The sequence below is a fragment of the Pongo pygmaeus genome, chromosome 10 (assembly GCF_028885625.2).
Source record: "Pongo pygmaeus isolate AG05252 chromosome 10, NHGRI_mPonPyg2-v2.0_pri, whole genome shotgun sequence".
In the NCBI taxonomy this organism is placed as follows: Eukaryota; Metazoa; Chordata; class Mammalia; order Primates; family Hominidae; genus Pongo; species Pongo pygmaeus.
The window spans coordinates 108,092,945-108,106,318 of NC_072383.2; the positions used below are offsets into that span (position 1 = coordinate 108,092,945).

General features: G+C 47.9%; 2 protein-coding genes across 19 annotated transcripts in view; one reads left to right on the forward strand and one right to left on the reverse strand.

The window, feature by feature from the left end:
- The window catches only part of KCTD10 (potassium channel tetramerization domain containing 10), a 32,095-nt gene extending 19,492 nt beyond the window's left edge, over positions 1–12,603 (reverse strand). For 6 of the 7 annotated variants that reach the window (XR_010122700.1, XR_008493070.2, XM_063646706.1 and 3 more), the window contains exons 1-2: positions 12,280–12,603; positions 4,552–4,765 (exon numbers count right to left, since the gene is read on the reverse strand). Coding sequence is in view for 5 of the 7 variants with exons in the window: in XM_063646706.1 (XP_063502776.1) it covers positions 4,552–4,765; positions 12,280–12,282 (217 nt within the window). In the remaining 2 variants the exon portion in view is untranslated. Of the gene's footprint in view, positions 1–4,551; positions 4,766–11,963; positions 11,982–12,279 lie in introns of those variants that run through there. The other variant, XM_063646707.1, reaches the window with a different exon arrangement.
- The window catches only part of UBE3B (ubiquitin protein ligase E3B), a 59,056-nt gene continuing 58,094 nt past the window's right edge, over positions 12,413–13,374 (forward strand). For 3 of the 12 annotated variants that reach the window (XM_063646696.1, XM_063646699.1, XM_063646703.1), the window contains exon 1: positions 12,655–13,106. The gene's annotated coding sequence lies outside the window, so the exon portion shown is untranslated. Of the gene's footprint in view, positions 13,107–13,374 lie in introns of all 12 variants that reach the window. The other 9 variants (XM_063646697.1, XM_063646700.1, XM_063646704.1 and 6 more) reach the window with 6 other exon arrangements.

Below are 13,374 nucleotides of genomic sequence, written 5' to 3' on the forward strand. Positions count from 1 at the left end.
CCATACCCCTTGAGATGGCTGGGTGGGGTCTAGGGAGTCCAGAGCCCCCTCATTTGCCAAAGTGAAAATATGATTGTCTACGTGCCCCATGATGTGGCAAAGGCTGGGCAGCATCGCACAGAGAAACTCCCACGCACGGGGTAGGTGTTCAAGGATGTTCACATTCGTAACAGTGAACACCACAAACCCTCTACATGATCATCAACAGAATATGGCTCCAGCAGCGGCTGTATGCTTCTAGAATGGACACTCTACACCGGGAAATGTCTGAACGAGAGCTATTTAGTTGTGGATTGATCTCACAAGCATAATGCTACGTAAGCAAAAGCAAAACAGATACAAACTGTACAGCACCATTTACATCACGTTTAAAAACACACCAACAGCTCCTTGTTTAGGGACATGCACAGCTATAGTAAGAGTAATACCTGGAAAGATGGACACCTGTGGTTCTCAATGCTGATTGCACACTAGAATCACCCAGAGAGCTCTTCAAAGTCCTACTGCCAAGGCCACACCCTGGCTGGGACCCAGGCACCAGTACGGACCTCCTCAGGTGACTCCCTCTGTAGCCAAGCTTGAGATCCACCTGGTGACCCCAAATGCTTACCTTTGGAAGGGAGAGGGAGAAACAGAGAAGGCACAGAGGGGTCCCACAGGTACAGGTCATACTTTATGCCTGGGCTGAGCCTGGTGGCACAGGTGAGTTTGTTGTATTATTCACAATTTAAAAGCTCTCAGGTACTTCAGAATTTTACCAAAGAGCATCGTCATGGAAAGCAGAAGGGCTGGAGATCTCAGGGAAACCCCCAGGAACTGCAGTTTTCCCATGGGTCAGACTGGACTTCCCAGTTTTCTAGGGGAATGTGCAATCACAAAATGAATGACTCCTCAATCTAGTGTACACACTAATTCCAAAATACATTAGGAAGGCATCAGAAAACATACAACGGGGGAAGTATTGTACGAAGCAACAGGGATGAAACAGACCACCACAGGCAAATGCTGAACAGAATGCATTGTGAAAGGTGCTACCTACATCCGTGGACCAATGGCGATGCTGACAAGGAGTCAGGTGAAAATTCCAGCACTGTGGGAACTGAACCTTTCCGGGAAGAGTCTGGAAAGTGCATGCTCACTGCCGCAGTGTCCTTGTCTTCTCAGAAAAGCCATCCCATGGGGGTAGTGTGGAACTGCAGCACACTCATCCCTGAAGGCCAAGGCAGGCAGCCTCTCCCGACATGCTGCTAAGACCTGCTTCTCTGTAGCCCCTCAGCAACACTCATCCCCCCAACATTTACACTCAGAACAAAAGCCGTAATTGACAGTTCTCATTTACTGAGTTCTCCCAACATCTCAGGCCCTGTGGCAAGCGCTTTCTCATGTCCTCACTCAGTCCCTAACTCTGCAAAGCATTATCATTCACAACTGGGGAAGGAGGAAAGAGGTTCAGAGGAAAAGCCACTTGTCCAATGTCATATGACCAGTAAATGGCAAATAGGCCAAAATTAGCACAACATGTAGACAGAGCTCCATAAATGTCGGCTGTGACTGTGACATGCAGCAGAGCCAGGTCTTGAACCCAGGCCTGGCTAACATCAACATCTAAGTTCTTCTTGCTTTAGGAGTTACTTGCACACAGTACAAAACTCAAACAGGTAGAAGGGCCCAGAGCAAAAAGGAGACTATTCCCCCCATGCTGGATGCCAGGTCCCCTCTCCTGAAGCAATCACTTTCTTGGGCAACACGACACATCCCCTGTTCAGGACCTTCAAAGACCCTGTCCTTTACCCAGCAAGCTGTACTGCTGGATTCACTGCCTGGCTGAGTTGCACTTGGCATTTCTGCCTATTTATAGCAAACTTCATTGCAGCTGACAGGCTTCCAGCCTGTAGGCCAGGGTAGAGCTGCAAGATGCAGGGAGTCTATCCCAATTTGTAGACCCAAGGGTGCATTTGAGGCAACATGCAGGCCATGGGTCAGGCTATGCAGTGCTCTCTCCAAGGACCAACAGGATCGCTCTGCCAGACACAGACAACACCTGGAGGGCCAGATACCCAGCCTACCAGCCCAGGCCTTCACGAGGGCCCCCACCAGAGGGCTTTAGCACAAAGCCAGCAGTTAAACCATAAGGATGCCACACTCAAATGATCTGGCCTGGGACCAGGCCCACATCTAGCCATGGACAGCAGGCAGTAAGAGGCAGCAAGTCCTGGGTTCAGCAGCTTCACCTTTTCTAGTCCCATCAGCTTTTGAAAAAGCATTTCACTTCTGAGATAGGGACTCCTCACTTGGAATGGTAACAACAGTATCCACCCCTCGAAGGGTTATGGTGAGGATTAAATGAAACAATACCCATTGGGTGTGCGTGGTGGCTCACACCTGTAATCCCAGCAATTTGGGAGGCTGAGGTGAGAGGATGGCTTGAGCCCAGAAGTTCGAGGCCAGCCTGGGCAACATAGTGAGGCCCCATCTCCACAAAAAATTCTAAAACAATTAGCTGGGTTTGGTGGTGCATGCCTGTATTCCCAGCTACACATGAGGCTGAGGTGGGAGGATTGCTTGAGCCCAGGAGATGGAGGCTGCAGTGAGCTATGATGGCACTAGTGCACTTCAGCCTGGGTGACAGGGAAAGACTCTGTCTCAAAAAAAAAAAAAAAAAATATGCCCCATAAAATGCCATGAGCTTTTCATAATGATATGAATGAAGCAGGGGCTGAGCTCCAGTGACATGAAACAAGTCACAGTTTGCAGTGTCAAAATGACACTGTGTCCCCCGAGAACCTGTGTTTTCCAGGCAGCACCAGGCGAAAAACATCTCATAACAGGGATTTAGAAGGTGAGCAGTCCTGCCAGTACCACTCGTATGCTCTGTCCAGTCGGGGACAGGGGAACTGAGGAGTCTGTTTCTTTTTTGATATGGCATCAGGCCACCAAGGTGAGGCCTTTCGAGGAGAAGAGGCATCCACTCAGCTTTCAAGGCAACTCAGCAGCCTTTCCTGAGCCCCTCCAGAGACTGCGTAGGATACGAGAAAAACCACAACAATCCTGGTTCTCAGATAATGCCTGCTTCCTCCAGCAGCAGGGGTGCTATTGTCTTGATTTCCACAGATACTCTCGGGCCATGTGGGGTGTGGGGTGTGGCACAGCAAAGGGGATCCTCCCACTCATAAAAAGCTAAGTGTGAGATGGCAGCTTTGGGGCTCCAACCTCAGTTCGCTGCTGCCTGAACAGAAACCAGAGTTCACAGGAAGCAGAACCTCCAGCCCCACACCCTGGCCTTCCCCAGGACACAGAGAGAAATGTCCTCACTAGTGGACAGCCCAAGCTTCAGCCCTCTTAGGATCAGAGAATGAACTGTGGGACACCAGGCTTAGGTCCCCCAATCCCACCTGCTTATGTGAAAACTCACCCACCCTCCCAAGTCAATGTCCCTGGAAAGGTGGGGCAGCAGCACAGAAGACCAGTCTCAGAAACAGGAAGGTGGGGTCAAGGTCAAGCCAGGCTGTGCCCTGGCCTGGTCTTAAGCAATCTCAGGCCAAGGAATGAAGGATGGAGCTATTTTTAAACCTCATGTGACCTGCCCGTAAACCCAGTCAGGTAAGGATGGAGCCCTGTTGTCTGGGGCTCTTTGATCATTCCAGGTGAGTAGGAAGTAGTTATGACAACGCCCCTCTCAACGATTCTTTGCCTTTTTTTTTTTTTTTTTTTTGAGATGGAGTCTCGCTCTGTGGCCCAGGCTGGAGTGCAGTGGTGCCATCTCAGCTCACTGCAAGCTCCGCCTCCCGCATTCACGCCATTCTCCTGCCTCAGCCTCCCGAGTAGCTGGGACTACAGGCGCCCACCACCACGCCCGGCTAATTTTTTGTATTTTTAGTAGAGATGGGGTTTCACCGTGTTAGCCAGGATGGTCTTGATCTCCTGACCTCGTGATCTGCCCGCCTCAGCCTCCCAAAGTGCTAGGATTACATGTGTGAGCCACTGTGCCCAGCTGATTCTTTGCCTTTTACTAACATGACTTTCCACAAGAAAAAGAAAAACGTGTGTGTGTGTGTGTGTATCTATCTATCTACACATACACACATACACACATGCACTGAATACTGACTATGTGCCAATGGCCCCATGTTGGGGGGTATTGTCATGCCCATTTCACCAGAGGAAGAAAATGAGACCAAAAGATTCGGCCACTTGGTTAGGATCACCAGATACTAAATGGGGAGCTGGGATTCAAACCCAGGTTGGCAAGTCTTTGTCAAGACCCCATCTTGGGAGGACAAGGGTCCAGGGAAGACACCTCTCTCTCTCCCAGGCTTGAGTTTCACTCTGAAGTCACAGAAGCATGGCAGAGATAAGCAAGCTAAGGCCTGGGTGAGGAAGTGACTTTCTCAAAGTAACATAGCAAATAGACAACCAAGCAAGATGGTGGGAGTCCCTGACAAGCTGCCTCGACACATCTTCAGGTCTCGACTTAAATGTCACTTCTTCCGGGAAGCCCTCCTTGACCACATAACGCATGGCCAGAGGCAGGCACGTGGCGGGTAAGCTTACCTTCACTGTCGGTGAGCACTTCCATGCGCCCGCTGAACATGGCCTTCAGCATGGTGTCCTGCTTGGTCAGTGTCTGCATGGTGGTATAGTAGAGGGCTCCACCCACATTCAGCTTCACGTATTTGGAGCTGGGGCTTGTGCCCTTGAAGGAAGTGGTGCGGGTAGCAGCCGCTGGCACCGCTGAGCTCACCACACTTTCTCCTGACATCTCTTCCTGCCAGTGGAGAAGACACAGGGTCATGACATCAGGCCTGGTTGACTGCTTTCAGCCTGTGGATTCAATCTGGCCTCCAGATGTGTTTTGCTTGGGCCACGCATACACAGCATTTAAAAGTTTGCTTCCAATGTGGACAACTAAGGAGAGCTCACAGAAAAATCTGGACTTCTGGCTTCTCTTAAAATCAGAGGCCAACTGGGCTAGCAGGGGAACTGGTGGGAGCTGGGGTATTGGATGCCCCCTAGACAGGGCCATGCATCCCCTAGTTTGTCCCAAAACCCACCCAGATAGCCTCATACACTGACCTTGCCTGTCGACCCTGCAGGCACAAGTGTGCCACTAACTCTTGTGTTATAAGCACTTCCTTTCTGCCTAGCACCTGTGTACATGAACACCCTGGCTGTACCCTAAAACAGCCTAAAGCACTGCCCAGGTCTCTTTACATTTCCTTATTGCCATGTACCACTCAATAGCTAGCTAAGTGTCATCTTTCAGCTGCATCACAGATGAAATAAGCTTTATGAAGTTGAATGGGATTCCAGCTTGCACTCCTATCACTTCCTGTGGGGAGAAGGTGTTTCTGAGGACTAAACAACAGACATGGAAACTTTTGGAATCAAGTTATTGCAAAATTAGACCTCCTAGACTAGTGCTGCCCGAAAGAGCAAGATCCCACTACCATCTCCCTGATAGCGTGGCCGACTCTCTGTACATCTCAAAGAAATGGATACAGTGGCTGATTCACGCAGACCTGGAAAGTGAGACTGGTATCCGGCACATGTGTACTCAAGAGAAAACATGTCTGAAACGAACAGGTAAAATTGTAGAGGTGGAGATGTGCAAGGGTGGGCAGAATCTTTGCTGAATCTGGGGTAGGCCCCCACGGCTGGCCTTACCATTCCCATTGAACATCAACAGTTTTTCACAGCACATCACCATCAGACAAGGCCACTCTGTAACCTTGCGACAAGACAAAAACAGGACCATTCGGTCATCATGTCTGGACACAGACAAAAACATAAACATTATCCAAAATACAAAAATAACCAAAGATCCCCTATCCTGGCTAATATGAGTTACGGCTGCTGCTTTACCAATGAGAGGTTTAGCCTCCTTCCATTCTTCCTGCTTTCAAGTCAGGAATCACTGAGACCCAATCACAGAATTAGCTCTGCTTCCCAGCAGCATCTAACACAGAGCAAAGCCCCACTTCTCTGAACTCTCTCTCAAATCACCCAACACAAGCCCACAGCCCTTCTCTGAGATGTCCCACAGTTCTCTCCCAATGCAACAAGGAAATAAGCCCAACTTTGCTTGACTACAGGTATATATGCTCCTGTGGTTTTCGGCTGCAGGGCACTGACAGCACATAACTTGTCTGAACTATTCCCTGAAACTGAAAAAGAATTGTCTAGCTTTTCCAGATTTTCTATAATGAATGGGTACTACAACTATAACTGGTAAAATACAAGCGTTATTTTTGTAAATGGGACGGGGAGTAAAGGGTGGCAGCTTGCAACAGCAGAAGCAACGCGACAGTCACGGACAATATTCAATTCAAGGTTATCCAACTCTTCTGGCCAACTCTCCCCAACTCCATGGCACCCAACAGTGGCCTGGATATCACCTGCCATGTCAGGGCCTTGCAGAGTCAAACAGAGAAAGAACGGCCTCCTGGAAAGAAATGTTTTCTCAAGAAACAGTTCCTTTTTCATCAAGAAAAGTCACAAGAAAATACGTTTTCAAAAGCTCAGGCTTAGCTCACCTGGGGCAAACACAAAAGAGGTCCAAAGGAAGCAGTTACCCCTCCCTTCTAGCTGTCCTCTGAAATCAGTCCCCAGAGATCTCACACTAACAGTTATGACCAGCCACCTCCCTCAGAAAAATCCTTTGTCCATGGGATGACAGGAGTAGCTTATGGAAATAAAAGTTTCCAAAAACTGTGAAGACCTCGAAGGGGGGGAGAAAAAGGCTTACGGTCATGGGTGAGGGTGTATGTTGAGGAAATTTACCCCAAAATGCAAACACTTTTTAAGCACCTCTTTCAGATCTAATTTTATATAATAAATGTTTGTTATGGGAAACGATCTAGCATTTTGGAAGGTGCCTATCATGAAACAGACAAAAAAGTACATAAAGTATACTTCATGTAAAGTCAAAGTACAGTAAATATGTGATATGAAGGATTTTTTCTAATGGCATACTTGTATAGGACACTTACCATGAATGGAGTGTGTAGGCCTGGAAATCGCTCTGGGTGAGCAAGTGGTGAGTAAACGTGAAGGCCTAGGACATTACTGTACACTACTGTAGCTTTATCAACACTGCACAGGGAGGCCACACTACATTTATTTAAAATATTTTTTCTTTCCATAATAAATTAACCTTTGCTTACTATAACTTTTTACTTTAAAAACTTTTTAATTTTTTTTAACTTTTGGACCCTTTTGTAATAACATAGCTTAAAACACATATTGTACAGCTGTACAAAAATATTTTCTTTCTTTATATCCTTATTCTATAAGCTTTTTTTTTTTTTTTTTTTTTTTTTTACTTTTTAAACTTTTTTATCCAAAACTACAAAATACACACACATTAGCCTAGCCTACACAGGGTCAGGATTATCAGTATCACTGTTCTCCACATCCTGTCCCCCTAGAAGGTCTTCAGGGACAGTAACACGCATGGAACTGTCATCTCCCATAACAATCCCTTCTTCTGGAATACCTCCAGAAGCACCTGCCTGAGGCTGTTTTACAGTTTTCACTTAAAAAAAAAAAAAAGCAAATAGGAGTATATTCTAAAATAACCATTAATTGTAAATACATTAACCAGTGATATATCAAGTTTATTACTATTATCTACTATTATGTACTGTACATAATTGTGTGTGCTAGACTTATACAACTGGCAGCAAAGTAGTTCTGTTTACACCAGCATCACCACGAACACGTAATATGTTGTGCTACAACTGAAATGACAGCTACACTATCACTAGGCTATAGGAATTTTTCAGTTCCATTATAATCTTAAGGGACTGTTATATATGCAATCTGTCACTAACCAAACTGTCATTATGTGCGCATGACTGTACCTTTTTTGGCTTTCCAATACCTTTTTAAAGATAATTTGCACATAATGAAGTATACTTTAAGTGTACAGTTTGATGTGTTTTGGTCAATACTTGCATCTGTGTAGTCCCCACTCCAATCAAGCTGTCTTGGAACATTTCCATGCCTCCAGAAAGCCCCTCGATGTCCCTTGACCACTTCATTTCTACCACCACATGCCTTTTACAAATCCAGACAATGCTGGAAGACAGCTATAGTTATTTCCATTTTGTGGATTTGGATGCCACAGCCCCAACAGGGTCAGTCACTCTCAAGCTAGGAGTTGAGTCAGTGACGGGGCCAGTGAAGGACATGGGCAAGTGGTGGCTGGCCCACAGACCATCACACCTAGTAGATTGAGAGCTATGATATATAAGGTGAGAAAGGCCAGCCTCACCTCCCTTCTTTAAAAAGTACAAAAAGCCCTGAAAATAGTTGTGAGGTAAAGTGTGGCTAAGGGTTTGGAGTTAGACCTGTGCGTAAGGCTCCAGCCCTACCACTTAGTAGCTGTGTCCAGGGCCAACAGCCTCACCTCCCTCACAGGGCTCCCTAGCTCTGAGTAAACACTCCAAACACTCAAATTATGATGATTTGAGAATGCTCCCGAAGTCTCAAACTATCTTCTCTTTGGAAACTGTTTCCAGCTCTAATGGCAGACGGCATGACTAAGAGATAAAGGCAGGAGCCATCCTGATCTAGAATGAGACTACAGATTAGGCAACAAAAGCTCTGAACCTTTTCAGAGCCCACCCCCTCCAAAGGTCAGTCAACCTAATAGTAGGCAAGGCCCTTGGGGGAAAACTTTTGGCAGCATTCGTGTCCTTGAGCCCAAGTTACAGTGAACTGAAGACACGAGGCAGTGGACCAGAAACCCCCCCATAGCAAACCTCTCTAGGGAGGACTCTCCCCACTGTTGCTACTGGAATCCTTTTTTTTTTTTTTTTTTTGAGACGGAGTTTTGCTCTTATTGCCCAGGCTACAGTACAATGGCATGATCTCAGCTCACCGCAACGTCTGCCTCCCAGGTTCAAGCAATTCTCCTGCCTCACCCTCCTGAGTAGCTGGGATTACAGGCAAGCACCACCACACCTGGCTAATTTTATATTCTTAGTAGAGATGGGGTTTCACCATGTTGGTCAGACTGGTCTCAAACTCCTGACCTCAGGTGATCCTTCTGCCTTGGCCTCCCAAAGTGCTGGGATTACAGGTGTGAGCCACCGCGCCCGGCTAATATTTTGTATTTTTAGTACAGACGAGATTTCTCCACATTGGTCAGGCTGGTCTTGAACTCCTGACCTCAAGTGATCCATCTGCCTCGGCCTCCCAAAGTGCTGAGATTATAGGCATGAGCCACTGTGCCTGGCTAGGATCCTGCTTTTTGACTTGTTTCAAAGGTTTGATTTCATTACTAACGAAGCTGGGGAGGTGAGGCAGGAGACAGCAAAATTTGTTACGTGAAACAGAGAGGCAATGAATACTTGAGCTACTGGCTATGGATCTGATTCAATCAGAAGTTTATTCCAGTTAAATGGTCAGTCTCTCTTCTCTCCATCTCCCCTGAATATAATGTTGCTGATTCTAAACAGTGGCTCTCCAGTTGGTGACAATCGAAATCAGCTGGGAGCTCAAAACTCCTGACACCTAGGTCCTACCATGAAAATTCTGATGTAATTGGTCTCGGATGTGGACTAGGCAACAGAATTTTTAAAACTCCCTCAGGAGATTTTAAAGCCCACCAAGATTACTGCCCACTATTCTAAAAAGCACTGTACCCCTTATTTAAGCTACCATTAACTCCACGGTCTTGGCCCAGTGAATTCCTGACCTGACACATAAAAACAAACCAAAACACCATAAACCAAAGCCAGCCCCCACTTCACAGCTTCAGAGCCACAGGGAGGAAGCAACTGTATGCATGCATGAAAATACAAAAATCAGCTGAAGGTGGAAAATCAACGACTGGAAAGGAGGCTCAAGCAAGTACAGTAGGAAAAAACGCACCAAATCCCTGACCCCACGTTTTCTATATGCTTCTCTGTAGAAGTTTTGTGTGCCTGTGTGTGTGTGAAGGAAAACTGGATAGTCTTGGCAAACCTGGATTGCAATCCAGTTCCACCATTTCCTTTGTGAAATTCAAGCAATTTAACCCAAGTCTCAGTTTTCTAACTTGTAAAAGGGAGTGTTAAAGCCATAATCTTCAAAACCCTCAGAGAATGAATGTTAAAGTATTTGGCACCTAGTCCTTTGTGTAGTTTCCTTTGGGCCTCTCAAACTTTGGGATCAGTGGTTCCCAACCCTGGCTACTAGAATCACCTGGGTGTGCTTAAAAAACATGATGCTAGGCCAGGCACAGTGACTCACACCCATAATCCCAGCACTTTGGGAGGCTGAGGCGGGAGGATTGCTTGAGCCCAGGAATTCGAGACCAGCCTGAGCAACATAAGACCTAATCTCCACAAAAAAAAATAAAAAAAATTAACCGGTCATGGTGGCACACACCTGTAGTCCTAGCTACTCGGGAGACCACGGTGGGAGGATTGCTTGAGGCAGGGAAGGTGAGGCTTTAGTGAGCCAAGATCCCACCAGTGCACTCTCCAGCCTGGGCGACAGAGCAAGACCTTGTCTCAAAAAAAAAAAAACCAAACAAACACACACACCTGTGCTTGCCTGGGCTACACCCCAGATCAATTAATCAGTATCTCAGAGATGCGGAGGGGTGACTGATCAGTCACTAGTGTTTAAAAAGCTCTTTGGAGGATTGGGATGTGGGACCAGGGCTTACCGCCACCTAGCTAAGGTGTTTAACCAGCTTTATCTAAGAGTTGCCAGGGATGTGAGGCAAAGCATCACCTCAGGGGATTCCTACAGCAAAGAAGTTTAAGAAACACTGTATTGAGGCTTGTTATAAAACCTTCCCAAACTGAGGGCATTTCTACAACTCAGAAAAGTCTGCTGTTACATTTCAACTAAACTAAGTCACATAATTGCAGCATTTTACATCCAAAATTTGCTTATAAGACAGCTACCGCCAATTTCAACTGTTCCACCAATGACATTCTCTTCCTGTGTTTAATACACAAACTCCTGGTCTATTTCTCTCAATGTTCCAGTGAGAAAGATGTTTATCATCAACCCCACTTTTTAGGGGAGAAAACTAGGAATCACACCTATAAGAGCCCTCTGACTCCCAACTCCTATGCCCCTTTCATTGCACAGTCCAAATCAAGAAATCATTAGTCTAATCCCTTGCAGGGCTTGTTAAAACACATAGATGGGCTCCACCCCAAGAATGTCTGATTCAGTAGTCTGTGATAGGGCTTGAAATTTCAGCCATTTTGAATAAGTTACCAGGTGTTGCTGCTGGTGGGACAAGAGTTTGAGAACCACTGGTTTATGCTGCCTTCTTCCCCTCCGCTGGTCCTTATTTTGCACAAAATGGAGAAGACTAGTCAACGACAGATACAGGATAACTGATTTTTCTTCAGCAGCGTCACTGGGACTGATTTTCCCTTAAGACTGCACTTTTCAGGGACGTGACAAACAAGCAAGCAAGTAGAAAGAAGATCTGGGCCAATCTTTGGTCATCTCTACCCAGGGACAATGAGCTATTCAGGGAACAGACCCTTGAGGATCCCAAGCAGACAAACCCCACAGCTGAGAGACAGATCTTGAAACATCCTCCGCTCCTTAGGTGTGGTCACCTCTGGCCTCAATGGAAGTTAAAGATAGGTACCCAGGCGCCAGCTGAGGCACGGAACTCCGTGGCGCAGGTATCCTAACCTCAGGCCCCTGCCATTTCTCCCCAGAATTCCAAGCACTGAACACACATCAGCCTGCTGGGCTCCCTCGATTTCTTTCCCCCACTGGCCCGTGTGTTCAGACGCACCTGGGAGCCCCTTCCCCACTTCCTGGAAACCCAGCGACTCCAGCCACAATCTCCAAAACGCCAAACGCTCCCAAGGAATCCTACCTCACCTTCTCATAACCTGCCCATTCTCCTTCATAATTCTCCAAATCCTCATTTTCCACCCCCAAATGTCCGTTTTCAATTGACATCTTTGTTCTCCTCGCAATCACCAACTCACATCTCCAACCAGCACTCAGGACTCACTCGGAGACACCCCTTCCTCACGCACACACGTATCTACTCCGCAAGCCCAAATGTGCTTCCCGGGTTTCTAACTGCCAGGGAGCCTCCCCACCACCACCTCCCCCCCAATTCTCCACCCAAAGCCCTTCCCCCCCCCCCCGCCTTTCCCCCAACCAATCCCCCAAATGCTTCTCCACTATCGCGACTGCCCCTCACCGCACCCCCTCCTCTCAGTCCCTTCTTATACTCTGCTGCTGCCCAGCTCCCTCGGCCGCCCTCAACCCCTAGTCGGTGGGCACCGCCCAACCTACCATGAAAAGTCGGAGGACGCAGGAGTCTCCAAACCCGGACGGAGAGAGGCAGGAAACACCCAGCTCACGCCAGCCGGGGGCAGAGGCGGGGCCGGAGCGATAACTTCCGCTATCCGCACCCCATTTCCGCCCCGCAGAGGGCAACGTCTTAAACCGTCCGTTGTGCGCTTAGGGGGCCAGTTTTCTTTCCAGCCTCCCCGGCCGGAATGGGTTCCAGCTTTTCTCGGCTGGGTAGGGCATTTATCCCACCTCCGCTATTTCAGCTGCCAGAGGGGAGGCAAGGTGTGGGGAAGTTTTCCTTCCCGGGAGAAAAAGCTCTGCGGAACTGTCATTTTCCGGAACTTGATGCTTGCTTCCTGGCGGGGTTCTGAAAGCGAACACCGCGGGGCAAGATGGTGGTTGTGCGTCGGCTGCTGCCCCAGGTCTGGCAGAACTCGGTTGTTTTGGGCTGAGACAGTGGCAGCTGCGGCCCCGACCCCGAGTGCGGGGACCTCCAGCGAATAAAGGTCGGCCTGCGGGTAGCGAGTGACAACTGGGTCGTCAGTTCTCCGAGTGGTGGGGCTGGGGACTTTGAGTGAGGTGGCTCTAGGGCACAGTCCCTGCCTGGCCAGGTCGGAGGAACAAGTGCTGGGATCTGGCTTGTGTGCTCCAGGGGCTCTCTCCGCGGCCCTTTCCATCTCTTTTCACTTTTGGGACGGTAGGCCTTTATAAACGGACTAACGCTGGGTGATTTGTTCCTGTGGTTGTTGATGCCGAGGAAAGACGCCGGGCCCCAGGACTCACCTAAACTGGAGTTCGAATACTGTTCGCTTGCTGTGTGACCTTGGGTGAGTTCCCTCACCTCTCTGAGCCTCAGTTTCCTTCTGTGTAAATGGAGTAATTAGCAGGTTTCACAGAGGGTGTGAATACGTTTTAGTACCGTGCCTGACACCTAGTTCTGAATAAAGAAAAACTTGGTCGTAATTTGACTCCAGCTTAGCCCCCACAGGCAATCTTGCACTCTCAGCTTCTCTTTGTTTTGCCATTCTGTGAACGGGGGAGCCCTGGATCTTGTTTGTTTTACTAAGTAATAAATAACTGCTTTGGATATACATG